This window comes from Oenanthe melanoleuca, chromosome 2, assembly GCF_029582105.1.
Source record: "Oenanthe melanoleuca isolate GR-GAL-2019-014 chromosome 2, OMel1.0, whole genome shotgun sequence".
Classification (NCBI taxonomy): Eukaryota; Metazoa; Chordata; class Aves; order Passeriformes; family Muscicapidae; genus Oenanthe; species Oenanthe melanoleuca.
The window spans coordinates 91,424,798-91,441,131 of NC_079335.1; the positions used below are offsets into that span (position 1 = coordinate 91,424,798).

The 16,334-nt window shown below is 34.4% G+C and overlaps 1 protein-coding gene across 3 annotated transcripts in view; it reads left to right on the forward strand.

Moving 5' to 3' along the window:
- Positions 1–16,334, forward strand: part of ATP9B (ATPase phospholipid transporting 9B (putative)) — a 150,400-nt gene that overhangs the window by 17,078 nt on the left and 116,988 nt on the right. For all 3 annotated transcript variants that reach the window (XM_056483873.1, XM_056483874.1, XM_056483875.1), the window contains exons 3-5: positions 6,917–7,067; positions 10,523–10,636; positions 14,198–14,306. In XM_056483873.1, coding sequence (XP_056339848.1) covers positions 6,917–7,067; positions 10,523–10,636; positions 14,198–14,306 — 374 coding nt within the window. The remainder of the gene's footprint in view (positions 1–6,916; positions 7,068–10,522; positions 10,637–14,197; positions 14,307–16,334) is intronic.

Sequence of the window (16,334 nt, forward strand, 5' to 3'; positions counted from 1 at the left end):
GGCATTTTAATCACAGTAGTGTTCTCTGTAATAGAACATCATAGCAGGTAATTTTCATTTTTAGTGGAAAAAAAAACTAACATCAGATTCTAGCAGAAGCTTGAAATTTCAGTTGGATATTAGGAGACAGGATACTCCCACAGGAAAGCTGCAGATGGTTGCTTAGATGAGTTAGGGAAAAAGATGTGGGAGAAAGGTGAATCCCATGGTATTTTATCTACTAGTCCAGTTAGGTGGATAGAAACCTCCTCTTGGTTGAGCATTTCTGAGTGATTGTGTAAATACCTGTCATTGTAGTAGGGAGATTTCATCTGGGCTGAGAACATTATTGAGGCTTAGTAATTGATGAAAATCAGGGATGTGCAGTCAGTGTAAGTTACTCTTTTTGATGATTTCTTGTTATAATAGCACTTTACAAATTTTTACTGGGGCCCACAGAATAGTTGAATTTTTGAAATGCCAATTTGCAGTTGATAAAGTTACCTAGGATCATGCAAAAAAATTATGCAGGAAACTTGGAGGCTACTGTATTGTCACACCTGCAGTATTTATTACACTGTGTAGTAGAATTAGTTACAGTGTTTTTATGGAGTGTAAAGTGTTAGTTTGGGATACAAATGTGTGTTGATGCCTTCACACTTGAAATGGAGTGGAGCATGTGAGAAAACAATTTTTGTGTATGTTGGTTTATTCATGTTAAGTGAGCAACTGAAACTTATTTCTGGAAGACACACAGGGTTCTTTTAAATGTAATGTAAGATTAAGACAGTCTGAGACCTGTTCAGTTAAATAGAATTTAAAATTTCACCCTATTTTTGTGGAACTCTGTACCCCATACCTGCATCTGGGTGAGGTTGAAATCTCAGCTTCGACATCTAGAATTTCTTTTTGTACTTTACATGAAATCGTAATTTTTTCAAAGCTGTGACAGAAAGATGAACACAATAAAGGACTGGGCATTATTCTGGAATAAAATTCCAGAGCTCGGGGGCCCCTGATTTCTTTTGGGTTCTCTGTGGAAGTCTTGTGTTTGTGTTCAAAATCACTTTACATGTTTCAAACAAACAAAAACCCCCATACTCAGTAGGGGTTTTTGTCCGTTTTGCATTGTTAGGATTAATCTCATTTTTGTGAGAGGAGTCTTTCCATCTCTTATTTTGAAGCTTTAGAATTTTGTGTTCTATAAATTTTTGTTGCTGCATCACAAACTCTTCCTCTTTAGTCTAAGAAGTTTCATCTTCTTTGCAGAAGCAAATATGGAAGATTTGACAAAGTTGTATGTAATTGAAAAAGGATTTTGTAAAAATCTTTTATTCAGCTTTTATAAGCCAAATATATAATTTTTCTAAACTTCAGTTTAGACAATAGACTTGTTGATTATTAACTTGTTGTTATCTGAATGGTGTGAAGTTTATTTGCAAATCTCCAGCTCTTTAAAGAGTTTTTACATTTGCAAGCAAATAATCATAATGAAATCAAATGTTGTCTTTGATTTTGAACAAACTGAAGACTTAATTCAACCAATATAACTTTTAACTTCAGAAACTGCTTATTTCTGGCTTTCATAGCACATTTAAAAGAAAACTTTGTGATATAGCAGCTGTTTTGTGGTTGTAATCATTTCCCCTTTAACTTACAAATTCTCTTCAAGCTTGTGAAATTATAATGCACATAGATCAATACTCTGGAGCTCTTTGGGCTGGATTGATTTCTTTCTCATGAGATTTACATTCCACTTGTTATCAAAAAACACTTTGTCCCTATGAAAATGGTGCCATTGAATGGCATTTCCATATGAAGTGAAGGGGATATCAAATGCTCGGATTAATTTGGGCTCTAAGATGGCCTGTACGCTTTCAATTAATCTGCAACGCGTTTGTTATGCAGAAGCATGGGAAAATGCTGATCTTTTGAGAATGACATGACCACTGTGTTGCTTTTGGCCTGATTACTGAAGCTACCTGTTGAGTACAATAATTACAGTATGTTTTCTTTGCAGAACTAGTTTCTGCTACTTAAAACCTAATAAGGAAAAGCTGACCCTTGCAGACAATGTAGAGCTTTTATATTATCTTTCCATTCTGATGAAAATGCTGTTTTGTGAAAGATACTGGCAGTTAAGCTTGTAGGATAAAAGTAATGAAAAGAGAAAATAAAAAAGCCTTTATTATCAGAGCTGCAGAGTCAGTTGAGACTTTTACTTTAGCTTTTGACTTGTAGAGATACTCTCTATTTATGAAAACGTTAAGGGTTCTTATTTAACAATTACTTCAGGTTTTGGTTTGTTGGGGGAGTTTTTTTGGTCAATGGGGTTTTGTTCTTGTTTTTAATTTAAATATGGTATTGGTTACTCATACGAAGATAGTGGTTATTGTCCTCCACATTAAAATAATACATTAGGAAGCAGATTAGTAAAATGCTGTTTAATAGATATGCCTTGAAGTTCTTCTATGAATTTGTTTATTTTACATATATACAGTCTGTTATATTGATACAGACAACACAGCACTTTATATTTTTTTCATTGCTGAATCCCTAAGAACATAAGAGTTCAAAAAAATCTGAAGTATGTCTTGATCATGCTGCATCTTACATTATGTTTCTAGGCTATTTGAAGCTTGGAGAATGCTACTCCCATTTATCATACAAATTTGTTGGGTACAGAAAGCCCACGGAAGGGTCTATACCGTTGGTCAAAAATATGTTCTGTATTGGGGATTTCTGAGGCCAGCGTATCCATCTTGTGTTCTTTCTGTGATAAAACAGTAATTGCTGCTAAGACTGTAAATAGCAGAATCTAACTAACTAATTTTTTAGGGCAGTAAAGCTTATCTGAACCATGACAATACTGATTTGGGCATAACCTGTAATATTTTCATCATCTGTGACTTCTCACATCTGAGAACTTGACTGTTGTTAGCTCCCTGTCAGTCAAATCCCTTTTATCAAAGGTATCACAAAGGTTTCCCAGTCAGACATGACTCTTGTGTTTGTACTTTTTGGCATTCGCTAAACTAATGGTCATGATAGTATCTGCTGAGCTGTAGCAAAAAAATGTAGTTTCAAGGTGGGGAGATTCCATGGCAAAGAAGGCAGTGTAATTATGTTGCCTTAGGTGAAAGTTTAATTTTAGCTGTAGAGGAGTCCTTACTGTCTGAGGAAATGATTCTACAAAAGAGACTGTGTGTTTACAGTTCAAATTCAAGAACTGATTGAACAATGCAAGATTTCAAAGATTGTCAGGGAATTCCTGTCTACGGAACTGTAGGCAGAGCTGTCATGCTAGCTCACTTTCTCCAGGAAAACATTATTTTCCTTGGAATGTTTTTCCTACAGATATGTTCTTACAATTTCTCACTATATAACTAAGCTGTCTTTCTGTCTCCACACCCCTGGCCTGGAAACTAACAAGTTTAAAGCTTTAATGCCATGAGCAGTTTTATCAAGTAAAAATCTAAGCTGACACTGAGTGGAATCATTCTGCCTTCTGCTGCAAACATATAACCTGCATTGTTGCAACTATTTTGGAAGTTTTTAATATTTTTAAAGGTTGGGATGGATATAACCAAAAATAATCCCCTTTTATTCTGCATTAGTTTACAGCTGAATTGATTTGCAGGCCTGGTTTTCCCATTCAGTTGCATGAATATTTGCCAGCACAAGGGAAGGAGCAAGCATCCACACCTTTGTTATGGGGGAAGGGAGGTACTGGATGTTTCAGCAGCAGCAGGATCTGTTCACAGCCATTAAACTGATTGTGGAATCACAAAATAGAAAGACTGCTGTTCATTTTGCTTTAAAGACAAGTTTAAGTAATAATGTTTCTGATTTGTATTTTACTAAATAACAGGGCTGAATTTTGAAAGTTGAGTTAACACCAGTACAATGATAGAATAATTATTTTAAAATGACTAGGAAAAGCTGATGGGAGGACATTTGATTTTTGTAACAAAAATAAAATGCATATTTACATCTATCACATAGTAAGAGTTTTGGGGAGAAAATCTTAATAATCCAGCATTTAAAATTGAAGTATTTTAAAGGTCAGCTTGTGTGTATTGATGTAGTGGTATTTCCATAACAAAGTTATTGTTGCTTTGAATACTTTTGCTATTGGCATAACCTTTAATTTTCTTTAAAAAGAACTAACAAAATTGAATTCTATTATTTTGCCAAATTAATTTGTAATAAGCATGGGATAATGTAGACTACACACAAGGAACACTTTAATAGGGATTGTGGCAATGTAAGGTAACTATCGGCCTTCCTTTCCTGCAGTATTTGTATATTTCATGATTCTGTAATTCTGAATAAACAGACTAGGAAATGACCTTAAGAGGTTTCCAGTCGATTCCTTGTCTCTCCAGAATGAATTATATCTATCACCAATGTCTGGTCTAACCACATCTTAGAGATCTGCAGCAATTCCAGCTTCCTTAAGTGTCTCCTCCACCCCTGTCATTAAAAGAGTTTACTCAATATCTGTCCATGTTGTGCCTACCCTGCTTATTGATTTGCCACAGTTGAATGTCTGTCATTAGTTAATAATGGTGGACCTAGAGAATAATTGTCCCTTTCCTCTTTGCAGCTGATTCTTAAATACTTGAAACCATATTAGGTCTACACTGAGCCTTTTGTGAACAATTGTGTTTCTTTTGGTGTATCTAGTAGTCAGCCTGCCCTGCTTTCTAGACCTGTAGTTGTTTGGTTGCTCTTATGTGTGGTCTGTTTTCCCAATAGACCTGTTTGTTGAAATCTGGTATTCAGAATGGTCCTGTAAGACAACTGAGATCATGCTAGCACTGATTGAGGGAAAGGAATACGTTCATGACTTGCTACAAGTAGGCTTGTCCGCACTGAGCAGACGTCTGTTTTTGCATGAGTGTAACATTCTCACGCAGTAACTGAGCTGCCACCTGGTTTTTGAGGATTTCCTGGTTCTGTATTTGCATAGTTGGATATTTCTCTGTAAACTGTGTTGTGCTTGTACCTGTTCAGTTGCATTCTATGTCTTCCAGGTAGATTTTTTAGTTTTTCTAATCTGTCAAGACAGCCTTGAACTCTGATCTGCTCTTTGCATGTAGCCCTCTCTCTTCTAGTTTTTTTGTGGTCTGAAAAATGAAATATTCAACAGGCAATTACCCAGTAGGTTCTAAATAAAGCTTTACAGACCTTCATTGAAATTACTTTGGTTTTATGTGAGCTACTCTGCAATTATGATTATTCCAACTGCATCAGTTCCAAGAATATGTTCCTTTACTTTTCTGATGATGAATGTCTTGAGAGTTAAATTTTATTAGAGATATGAATCATGGAATGATTTGGGTTGAAAGGCACCTTTAAAGACCATCTAATCCAGCCTTCCTGGCATGGGCACAGATATCTTTCACCAGGTCAGGGTGCTCAAAGCTCCAGGAGTCAATAGAGAACATGCACTCTCAAACGGTAGTGCAATTGCTTCTTCTCAGAGTGAAATTAGTTCTATTTTAGAGATTGTTCTTGACATGTTGGTTGTGATTTCTGTTTTCTTACAGGTGTGTACAAATACATATGAATAGGTTGACTATACAGAATTAATCCAGTAAACAGTGCTGAGGTGATTGGATTGTAAATTTATCTCTTTTTCTCAGCTGAATTCTTCCTGTTGGTTTGAATAAAATTTGTAAGAATTTCCTAATGGTTATTTTCTTTTTGCTGCATCAAAAATATTGTCTGCATATTCAAAAACCTCACTAGAATTTTTTTCTCCTATCAACTTCATCAGCTGATGTAGCTGAAACCTGCTGTTATCAGCTCAGTCAACTGCAGTAGATGAAGAGCACGGAAGGACTGTCTGCTCAGTGTTCTTGATTCCCTTGCCTAAAGAAGACTCCCAATATGATTGAGGCACCTTCTTACAGTATTAACAAATAAATACAGATAATTTCTTCTTTAATATATAGGATTGTAAACCAAAGATATGCAGTGTACAGCAAACCCACTTTTCTTTGCAAATGATCTCTGGATGGTCGTTCTGCCTCTGTAGACAGTACTAGCAAGTACTTAAGATCATTACATTATGTGAGTTGAGTCATATCCACGTTTGTTCCTTGTTCTGTTAGTAAACAATCTGTTGAGCCTCAGAGGCATCATTCCATTTCCATCTTTTGTTCTTCTTTCTTGTGACTCCTTCCCGCCAGTCCTGTATCCTTGTCCAAAATGTGGTTATTTAAAGGTTCTGTGAGCTCTTCTCTCACTGCTCATTGTTTAAACTTCTTCAGTAGGTCTGTAAGCTGGTTAGGCAAGACTGCTGTTCCTTTTTTGTGTGAAGTTCTCTCATTGCAGATGACTGTGCAATCTGTATTTACATAGTGGGCTTGTTTTGAATGGTTTTCTGGTTGTGTTTGTTAGGTTTGGGTTGGGGTTTTTTTTAATATTTGACAGTATGGCATTAGCAGTGGTATGGAGGAAACTGAAGATTTGCAAATTATGTAGTAATTGTATGCAAAGCTGTGAAAATCTTTTGAACTGTATTGAACAGAAGCCGTATTTCCTCTTCAGTCATTAGGATAAGCTGAGTGTTAATAATCCAAGATAAAGAGTTTGGTCAAAGGACTATAAGGTATGATGCAGAATTTTATTAGCTAGAATTTCTTGAACCTGTGTCAGGGTGTGGTGTAGTGAAGCTTCTCATAAGTGTATTAGGATTTTCTGCTAAGAGTGTGCAAGTGTTTATATATTCATATGTCTAGGTGAGTTCACTACTCTGAATTGCCCTAAATATTAGAAGTTAATATCATGCTTGCATATTTAGACGTGGCAAACATTTTTTAGCCTGTTTTTCATAGGTATTTGTCTTCAGGAGTTCCAGGTTTGGAAATTGTGATCTTGTATAGTACATTTGTAGTTTTAAAATAAACAATTGTCTTTCTTTCAGTTGTTCTGATTGGCTCATAAACATTTGTCGAAGAAAGAAAGACCTGAAGGCTCGCACAGTGTGGCTTGGGTGTCCTGAAAAGTGTGAAGAAAAATACCCCAAAAATGCCATAAAAAATCAAAAGTACAACATCTTTACCTTTATACCTGGGGTAAGGCCACTGAACATTTTCTGGTGTTGGGCTGACTGTATGTTCTGTAGTGTTTTTTTTACTATCTCGCAAAAAAAGAGAATTTTATTTGCCCAGGTTCTTCTTTTTCTTTCTATATTTGTCTCAATGATTTCAATGAAAATTAACAGCTGAGAACAAGCTTGCATTTTTATTACATTGTTTGGTTTTCAAAGGGATATGTACTTAATTGCAGTTTGAGTGGTTGGAATTCAGTGAAGCTTTTGAAATTTGATCTGGGTTTCTTTGTACTTTTCTATTTAGAGAATTTGAAAAAGAATTTTGAAAAATTTATCAGAAATTTGTAATTTTTTAGAAAAAGGAACACTTCTGCATTCAAAGGATTGAATCCAATTGAGAAGTAAATTATTTAAAATTACAGCTTAGTCCCATGGATCTTTTCTCATACTCCTTGCCATTGAAAGTACAATAAATAATGAATTCCAAAATGTCCTCCTCAAAGGATAAAAACAACTAACATCTTCAATTTGTACCACAAGTAGGCCTAGTGTAGTGCTTTTCAGAGTTGAATTTGTTATTGCAGTCTTTTTGCAGGTATTTTTGACTTTGAATGCAGTTCTTCAGCAAATACTGTTTGTTTTGAGTGGAAAGGTTTTTTTGTCACTTTTTTCCTAAAAAGCCATATTACGCCTTAGTTTCAGGTTTTTTCTTGTACTATACACTGTGTATATGAAGACAAAAAGAGACATTAGTTTTGTCTAGTTCATAGTTTTTAAAAAAATGTGTTGTTATAATGAAATTTAGCAACAGAGAAATAATTTTTCGAAACTTAAATAGTTAAACCTAAAAATGTATCCTAATGTGATATTATAAATTTTAGTATTACAATTTTATTAATGTTTTTACAAATGCCATCTGAGAATACTGTGTCCCATAGCAAAAACTGAATGTCTTGTACTTTTGAATACAGACATGCTTTGTCTTAAATTTTTTATTTCAGTGATTATGCTGATTTATAAGGGTATTGATTCTATTCTTCTGACCTCTTTAGTCCAATGACTGGCAGATGTTTTGTAATGCATTTCCTTATTAAAACAACAAAAAAAAATTAATGGCCTTCTAATTAAGACTGATCTCCTGTCAGGAAAATAAAATGTCAGTTATCACATGTGGATAAAATATTCTCAACATTATTGGACAAAGTAAATGTTTTCTTCCAAAGTTTAAATTATTAAATACACTGAAATTGGTTAAGCCACATATGCTTTCCTGAAGGTCACAAAATTCATTAAGCATATAGTAAGCCATTGATTATTGCAACTAGAAATCTTCAGTGTAGATTACAAATCGTGAGCCAGATTTGCGTTCCTTATAGGGATCAGCTGTAGTTTGCAATTCCCTGTTGTGAGAGAGAATGTTTGTTCTTTTTTGATCTTTTAAAAAATCTTGGTTTTACCCAATAGGTCAAGTCATATTTTTAATTTGGTGCTAGTATTTGAAAACTTAATAGTAACTTCAAAATGAAGTGAGATCCTAGGTGTAAAGCCCAAGTTGGGGAAAATGAAATGTTTTCAAATTTTAATTTTATATATAAATTAAGACTTTTTATTAGTAGAATATTGTGTAGCTGTCTTCTTTTTTTATGCTGCTTTATTAGAAGTAATTTGTAGAGAAAATCATTGTATTGGTTCCAAACCCATAAATTAACAAGGTCATAAATATTTACTCCAGTGATCTACTCTGCAATTTTCAATTGTGAAATCCTGTGTTCTCTTCTATGTTTTTTTTTTTAAACATTGAGGTTGGCAGTGGGTAGTATTCAATAATTTCATATCCAAATACTAACTTAATATAATGCTTAGATTAACAGAGTTTTACTTGCTGGTTAAAAGAGCTGTAAGATTTCCAAAATATCACCTAATTTTTTTTACACAAAATACTTGCTACTTCTCCCTTTATACCAGTCTGTTCAATTTCTTTTTACAATTTCATATCTTGATATAGGGGCTTAGGAATTTTGTATGTGTTTCCATAAAACATATCTTCTGTGATGAGCAGGTTTTGAAGATACCTCTCCTGAACTTCAAGGCAGTAGTTTTATTAGTTTTATGCAGCTGAAGACTTTTCAATTTGCTTAACTGTACTGAAGTGCTTAGCTTTGTATTGAGTGAACTGTCAGTGGTCTGCCAGGATTCAAAAGATTTGTAGGAAGTACGCCTTCTCCTACAAGATCTGTACCTCCTAAAGTACTGTCTGGACTTTTCCTTGACCTGTTGTATCAAGTTTTTGTAAACAGCTAAACATATTAGTAGAAATGAGTGTATGAACTGCAGTATGAAATCAGTATGAACTGCATCAGGATGATCAATAACTGGATCAACATAAGGTACAGGTTCAGCCTGAACAAGAAGGCTCTGACCTTTCCGACAACTTCTGATTTCACTTTTTTGCTTTTACAGTTTTGTTGGTAAGTCATGAAATAGCGTTCCATGCTCTGAAAAAAAAAAAAAATCTTAGGCTTGGAGGCTGTTTAGATAGTCTCTAGCTGAACTGAGAGCTTTGAGGTACCACTGCTTTGTTGTGGCTGCCAGAAAGACACTTTGGACTTTCCTGAATATTTTTTCCTAGCACATAGGTTTTTATGTAATGAAGAAATACTATTGGACTGGTAAGAGCAATAAATATGAGTCAACTTTGATTTTTATGCAGAACTCATTCTAATATTAACTGAATTTTAAAATTAAAAGATGGAGACAATCTCTGAATGTGGGTGTTGGATTTATTTTGAATTTTTTATCTTTGAAATAATTGGGTTTTCATTTTTTTAAGTCTCATTGTTCTAAGTTCAGTAACCGTTTCTCTTAATGCTGCTGGAGTTGCCATCTTAGCCTGGTTTACGTGAAGTCTTTGAAGATTCAAAATTCTATAAAATGAATAATGTTCTTAGCATTGTAATTACAACCAAAGTAATCTTGAGAACATGTGCTTGCTGAAGTGGTGCTTTTAATTACCAAAGGAATCTCTGCATCTGTCATTGCTTTGGAGTATGGGACAATGTATTCTGTGATAAGTCTACTCTGGCTTCACTTAGAAGTTGGATAATTAGCTCTGAGTTTAGACCAAATCTTTGATGTAGTGATAAATATATCTTAATACCTATAGTTAAATCTTTGCACAGTTTTCTTGATACATAGTCCAGTTTTCAAAAAACCCAAAATTTAGCAAATTGCTTTTTCAGAGTGAAAAGAGGCAATACTATAAATGGATTTTTCTCAACGAAAATAGCAGTATAATATTAAAATAATCTAGTAGTGTGTGGTCGATATAATACATTGGGCTGTGTAAGTACTGTAATAATGCCATCTATAATAGTATGACAAACAATGCTTTTATATCTCCTGTCATGAAGAAGTGTACTTTATGTATATTATGAGTACAAATTTTAAGACATTTATCTACTTTCTTTTTCATTTTAGGTTTTATATGAACAGTTCAAGTTTTTCTTGAATCTCTATTTTCTCGTCGTATCCTGCTCACAGTTTGTACCAGCACTGAAAATAGGCTACCTGTACACGTACTGGGCTCCTCTGGTAAACAGAAAAATGCTATTAACTAAAAGTTTGGGGGTTTTCATGTTTATGTACATTGCATAAACCTGCAACTGGTAAACTACAGTGATCAAAGAACATAACAGAAGTAAAATGCTTATTTGAAAGCTGTTGTTTGACAGCCTTCCCTTTCACTTGCCTACTATGCCTCTGCCCCGCAGGCAGGTCAACCAGCTGGTGTCAGTGTGTAGTGCTCTGTTCTGCCTGCTGGTCACTCAAGAGTTTAAAATAACCAGCCAGCAAAAAAAGCTCCAGCTACTAGAGAAACTTACTGGGTAGCATAGGTAATTTGTGTGTTAAATATCTTTCCATTTATTGTTGTTTGGTGACTATTTTGTGCTTTCAGACTAGGTTGGAGTTGTGAGCATAAATTTTTTGCATTCCTTCTGTATCAATTTTGATTACAACTTTTACTCCCAAGAACTGAGATAAAATATTTTAAGCTGTGGATAAATCAGGAGGAAATTGTGCCTTGACAATAAGTTATTAATTAAACATGCTTCTCATAATTGATCACCCTGCCAGTTGCATTGGCTTTCTTTTGATACTTTTTTTTATTATTGAGATCTCCAGTATTTTCTTGGGAAACTGTTCAAAACACTTGCTTCTAATTCAGATTTCCTGTGGTTTGGAAACTGAATTCTCTTCAGAGGAGACCCTTTTGGTACTCTGCCAGCTGTATTGCCATGATTTGGAATTATTTTCTTATTTATAAACAGATCATTACCTTTTCTTTCATGTTCTTCCCAGTCCCTCCACACTAAGTGTAAAGACAGGAAGAGCAAATGCTTTATGTTTTAAACTTTTTTTAAAAATTGATATTTTTCAGTAGCATTTATTCTCAGTAGTATTCAAGAAGAACTGTGACATGCTGACTGCTTGAGTAAAGGTCGTTCTTAACAAGTCAATAGAGTAAATATCTGGATTGATTTCATTGTTTTCATTGTTGTAACGTGTCCTTTTAACCATGGATAAATGGAGAGACCATCCTGGGTATTCTTCCCACCTCTCTTCCCAGACTTGCTTCTGCCGCATCAAAAAAACAGTTTCAAGATAGAAAGCTTGTTTAACAGTGGGATTTTAAATGGATATTTACAAAGTCTTTGTAACTGACACAGTAAGAAAAGACAGAAGTCAGCCTTGTCTGGAAGTTGCTTTTTTCACCATGATGCGCTGTGTACAGCGCTATACATTGGTGGGGTAGTAATGAAAAAAAACCCAGTAAACACTTTGCATCTCAGCCCATTTCTATCTTGCTCAAAGAAGGGAGAAAATACTGTACTTTGAACACCAGTGATCTGTTCTGTATAAATAAGTTTGTCTTATTCAAATTTTGAATTATGCATCTTAGTTTTCACATACAGCTTGAAAATATCGATATCTCAATGTTTTTTTGTTAAACTCACTTGTTTCTACTTTAAAAGCTTTTTTACTAATAATCAACCTCCAGGTAAAAGGCAGCAATTGAATGTTGAGCGAAGCTAAGCATCTATGAGGAAAATACAAAGCATTTCAGTCTGATCCATTGGTCTGCTTTTGCTGCTTAACAGATAAGGTTTTTGAAGGGCATGTAACTACTGATAAATCTTCATCAATAATCAGAGGAGTAACTATGGCTTATATTTCCTCTCAAAATTTTAAAGGACAATTGTTTGCCCTGATACTTAAAACCAAATGATAAGAAGCTGACTATTGCTAGAACTGTTTTGGGGTTTTTTGATGGTCTGTGTGGATTTTATGAGTTGTTTTGTTAGGATTTTTCTTCCCTTTGGTGTATTTTAACAGTTTTTTACAGCACAGATACACTTAGATCTAGCCCCAAAGTTCTTAAAACAAGACTATTTTGCTAATTTAATTTCAGTTGCTCTAGGGAATGGACTTTCCATTTCCACTCCAGCATACAAAGGTTTTAAAGAATACTGGTTTAACTGTAATGAGTACCCTAAAGATACTTACCTGCTTACAGTTAGAGAAAGATGAGAGGTTCCCTCATTAAACTGACTTCACAATTTTAGCTCTCCTTTGGAAGAATATCAACTTCTGTCAACTAGCAAATGTGTAAAAAGAGAAGTGTCTCTCTTAAATTGCTCCTCATAGACATGGTCAGCTCAGTACTCAGAACAATGGTCAGCTCAGTACTCAGCTGCTTAGCTAGGGGGTGCCAGAGGAAATTCTTGCAAGTAGCACCTTGCATTCTGTGTTTTGAGTACTGTCTAATAACAAGGTGTGTACAAATGAGAAATAGGTTTGAAGGTGCTTCAGGAGTGCCCTTTTTTATGCTGTTTAAGTGTCTGTATTGCCAAAACATACAAAAATGCTGCTGTCAAAAGGGAAAAAATCTGATTTTTCATTCGGTTATGCCCTGAGGAATAAAAAGAGAATGCTTTTTCATAGACTCTTTTTGGTTCTATGTAGTTCTACTATAATTGTAGCCAATATAAACTTGAGCAAGCAAGTAGTTCTTAACTATAGGGTCACAGCTAAATACACCTTGGAACTTTGGTCTGGAACTGCAAAGCAGCCCTGAAATCCATAGCAGGATTTTAGTCAACAATTCTAGGAAAGCTCTACATGTTCACTCCTTTCATATTGCTAGGACATTAGGGGAATTTTGGCAAACTGTGGACTTCTGCAAGAGAAGTCTGTCATAAAATTTCTTCTATAAAGTAATGGTGATTGTCTGAATCTAGATAGATAATGTACAATCTTTTTTGTTAGGGGATTTGTTAATATTTCAATTTTGTATCCATCTTATTCGTAATAATGGAAAGTTCTTTTACTGATAAAATTTTTATTTCTCTTTCACTAATGGAGAAAAACTGAAGTGCTGAGTCAAAGCCAGAAGATCTCATTTGAGGAGATTAAGAGATGTAGAAAGGAAATGTATGTGCTTATCCCTGAATTGTTCTGTGTTTTTTAGCTTACCACCCTTTCTAGCCAGAGACCATCACAGCTGAGTGAAGCACTTTGTGCATTTCCAGCAGAAGCTACAGTGGCATTGTCCTGTGAAAGGAGCAGCTCGAGCATTTAGACACTTAGTTTTTCAGAACAAATCCCCTTTTAATTTGTCCATATTTTTGATGTGTTGCTAAATAACTGCATTTAAGATGCAAAATGATTAAACTTGCCATTATTTTATCATTTTCCGTGTATTAGGAAAAAGGCAGTTTTTCAACATTAGAATTAGAGGCTTTTTAAATGTTTTTGGTAAAGCCCTAAAGTTTGTGGATGATAAGGAAATACTCTTATTAAAACTATAAAGGCTGTATTTAAGTAATCCCAAGCACCTTCCTTTTTTGCATTTAGAAATGCTGCCTCAGTTATGTGTGTTTGGACAGGTAATTACTCTAATTATATTTGTACAATGTGCAAGTATGATTTTGTTTTTCCTGGACTAAACCAAGATACTACTTTAACTTATTGAAGAAAAGACTCAAATCCAAAATAAAAAGTGAAAAGTCAATGTCCTAAGCAAATGTTCTTACTTATCTATTTCTATTATTACACTGAGAGTTCTGAACTGCATAATTGTGTCTTTAACAGGGATTTGTTTTGACGGTCACAGTGGTACGGGAAGCTGTTGATGAATTTCGACGTTACAAGAGAGACAAAGAAATGAACTCACAGTTGTATAGCAAGCTGACAGTACGAGGTTAGCACCATTTGTATAAATCCTTAAAATAATTCATATTTTTCTTATATATACATTTGCATACTTACAGTTCAAAGAAATAGCTATCTAATAATAAATAACTATTCAAGCTGTAATACTCAGAATGAAACTTACATTGGACTAAGTAAAGCATGTGATTTACCTTAGACAAATATGATGGTTAAATTTGGCCTGCTTAAGGATTTTAATAAATATTTGGTTGTTTGTCAAAGAAAGGTGTATGTATATAATTGTATATGTTTTTTAAGAATTCTGCTGTTTATTGCTCTTACTTCAAAGTGCAGTTTACCTCTGAAATTGATGCTGAACAGTAACTCAACAACACTGTCAATGATGTATCAAGCGTATATAGGAAATAAGAGAGCAGTACATAATTAATTAAAATTCCCTAGAGCTTTTCAAATTTGGTCGATATTTTGTGCATAAGAAAAGGAATATATATTGTGAGTTCACTTCAATATAAAAAATATTAATTTTAATTTTTGCATGTAATTTGTGATCTGTTTGATCATGCAATATCAGGAACAGCCAGTTTTCTATAATGAAAGGAGTTATTACTTTTTTTGGACTCAACATCTTTAAAAAGTTTTCATTAAGACTTGTGAGGAAGTGAAGCTCTTCAGATATGAAGTGACAAATTTGATAGGATATTGTAAATTTTAAGCATGGGCATAAGAGAGAGGTTTGCATTGCTCTTCACTAGTATATGCTTATCACTTTTTACTGTTAGATTCAGAACAGAGTGCCACATAGAAGAGTGCCAAAAAAGAATGATTAACCTATTATCAAATCTAATGAATAACCTTACAATATGACCTTGCTATTCCCATAGAAAGGTTTTTTTCCTCTGTTACAGATTTTCGTTGGCATAAAAATTCTAAAAGTGGGAAGTTAAAGGAATGTGAGATTGCAGTTCAGGCAGTTACAGTATATGGCAGACATTGTGCCAAATGTAAACTCTTTTTATTTCCTCCCAACAATTCTTCAGTGGGAAAAGCAACATCTTGGAATCTTGATTAGAAACTAAACTCTTGGAGTAGCTCTGGATAATATTCTCTCCAGAAAAAAAAAAGGATTAAAAGCTTGTAATGCAACAGAAGTATATTCTGTATGCTCACATTTTTTGGAGTAATAGTCTCAATAGTGATGGCATAACCTAGCAACAGAGAGGCATTCATGCTGCTTCCTTGCTGTATGGATTTTTGCATTGTTTTCTGGAGTTTCCATACTGAAGGGAACAACTGTAGGGAATAGTCTCATGTTCTTCTTTTCCTTGTCCGTCTGAAATAGTGTAATCAACATTTAGAAGTACAACTGTTGAAATTTGGCATATGGGACAATTGGCATAGCTATATTTTGTTTAACACGAGGGTTGCGCTTCTAGCATCCAGATCTTTTTTGCTGTGATTAATACAGTCTGTTAGGAAATGGACTCTTAATGGCTTTTGTTTCAAAGTTGTAATTTAAACTGCTGGTTGGCCTCCCTATTCATTTTTTAAATCTGTTATGGTAGGCCACTGAACACCCACCTTGAAACTGATAGCACAATCCTACCCTATTCAGCAACAGTGTTAGTAATCTGAAATTCTTAATTCAGGAAGCACATGTACAGTTTATAGTTACTTTTGTGATGTAAATGTCAAGACTGATTTTTCAAGAGCAAGGTTTGGTGCCTTTTCTGCTTCTCTTTTTTAAACTTACATTTAGAGTTAATAGACATTTAAGCAGCATGTAAGTAGCAGTTTTGGAATTGCAATTTCTTCTACCTCTGCTCATGAAATATTGTGTGAGGATACATGTATTTGAAAAACCTTTCATTTTGTGGCTTCTCCTAGAAATAAGGAAGTTGTCAATGAAAATTTGGTCACCTTAGAGATTTAAAAGTACTATAGTATACAGTAGTATAGGTAAAGCCCAGCAGTTATATTAGGAACTGACACATAGAGGGCAGGGACTTATTAAAAAGAAGCTTTAAAAATGCCTCTCTTTCAAAAAAAGGGATATCAG